At 39.2% G+C, this 1,225-nt stretch overlaps 1 protein-coding gene across 1 annotated transcript in view; it reads left to right on the top strand.

Annotated features, from left to right (window-relative positions):
- The first annotated feature begins 230 nt into the window (after positions 1–230).
- Positions 231–1,225, top strand: part of zbtb45 (zinc finger and BTB domain containing 45) — an 8,213-nt gene continuing 7,218 nt past the window's right edge. The window contains exon 1 of the mRNA XM_016456981.1: positions 231–342. Coding sequence (XP_016312467.1) covers positions 231–342 — 112 coding nt within the window. The remainder of the gene's footprint in view (positions 343–1,225) is intronic.

The following is a 1,225-nucleotide window of genomic DNA, read 5'->3' as shown; positions in this document are numbered from 1 at the left end:
AGATGAAATTGAAGTGCATACTTTAAGCTTTAATTCAAGGGTTTGAACAAAAATATAACATAAAATGCTTAGGAATTACAACCATTTTTATACACAGTCCCCCCATTTTCAGGGGCTCAAGTGTAATTGGACAAATAAATATAATCATAAATTAAATGTTCATTTTTAATATTTTGTTGAGAATCCTTTGCAGGCAATAGCCGCTTTTCCACAGTGGGGCCAGTGCTTTCATGGGGCTTATAGCTAATAGCACCGAGCCCAGAATCACGCTGCGCTTCACTAAAACACGCTTCTCTGACTGGAACAACGACTCTCGAAACACCATTGGGCTTGAGGAGCAATGTGAGCCCTGAACGTCACGCAACCCCATCATTCCTCCAACAAAGAGGAGTTATCATAGAACTAATCAGAAATAAGTCACTGGAACTAGCCAGATCACAAAACACACATGATAAGAGCGGACGATTGTTTGCATTTTTTGTTGTCTACTTACAGATTTAAATACAAAAGCAACGATGTGTTACAATAATAAGTGATACATTGATCATAATGAATTAATTTGTCAGGATTGAAAATTAGTCACAGAAATAAAATGGTATTTACCGTTATTACACAAAAGAAAGAGGGCACATACTTCAGTCGCATCGGTTTCTGTTTATTTGTAGTCACAGTATACATCACGAACTAAAACTATGATTAGCCTATATATATTTTATGACATTCGTGGAGCTAAATATGAACATCAGACAGTCAGATATAAAGAGACAAGACTTACTGACAGATGAAATATGTTACTAAATAAATAAACGACTGTGATAGCCTATATTTTTCTGTTTTCTTCATGCGGTCATGTTTACCATGTTAACTATGGTAATGGCTAGCGTAGTCTTTTGCATCACTTATAAATATTTCTGCCTTGTATGGTGATCATAATCCACGTATCTCAAACAGAAGTTATTTCAAACACTCGCTGCTGTCTGAAAGTGAGTTTTGAGCTCAAATGATTGTAAGAGTCTTTACTGCTGGTGTTATAGCTGTTAATTCTATGCAATGATCCGCGGCGCTGACGCTCTCCAGATGCGGAGAAACTCCTCCTTTGCTCATAGCCACTCCTCTAGCCCCAGCTGGCCCAAGCAAGAAATCCCAGCCATTGGCCCCCGAGGAAGCCCTGCTGAAGTGAAATCCTAGCTGTTGGCCCCGAGGAAGCCCCGCTGAAGTGAAATCC

Source organism: Sinocyclocheilus anshuiensis, unplaced genomic scaffold, assembly GCF_001515605.1.
Source record: "Sinocyclocheilus anshuiensis isolate Anshui unplaced genomic scaffold, SAMN03320099.WGS_v1.1 scaffold1064, whole genome shotgun sequence".
Classification (NCBI taxonomy): Eukaryota; Metazoa; Chordata; class Actinopteri; order Cypriniformes; family Cyprinidae; genus Sinocyclocheilus; species Sinocyclocheilus anshuiensis.
Note: the sequence above shows the minus strand (reverse complement) of the source record. Positions and strands in the feature narration are given on the sequence as shown.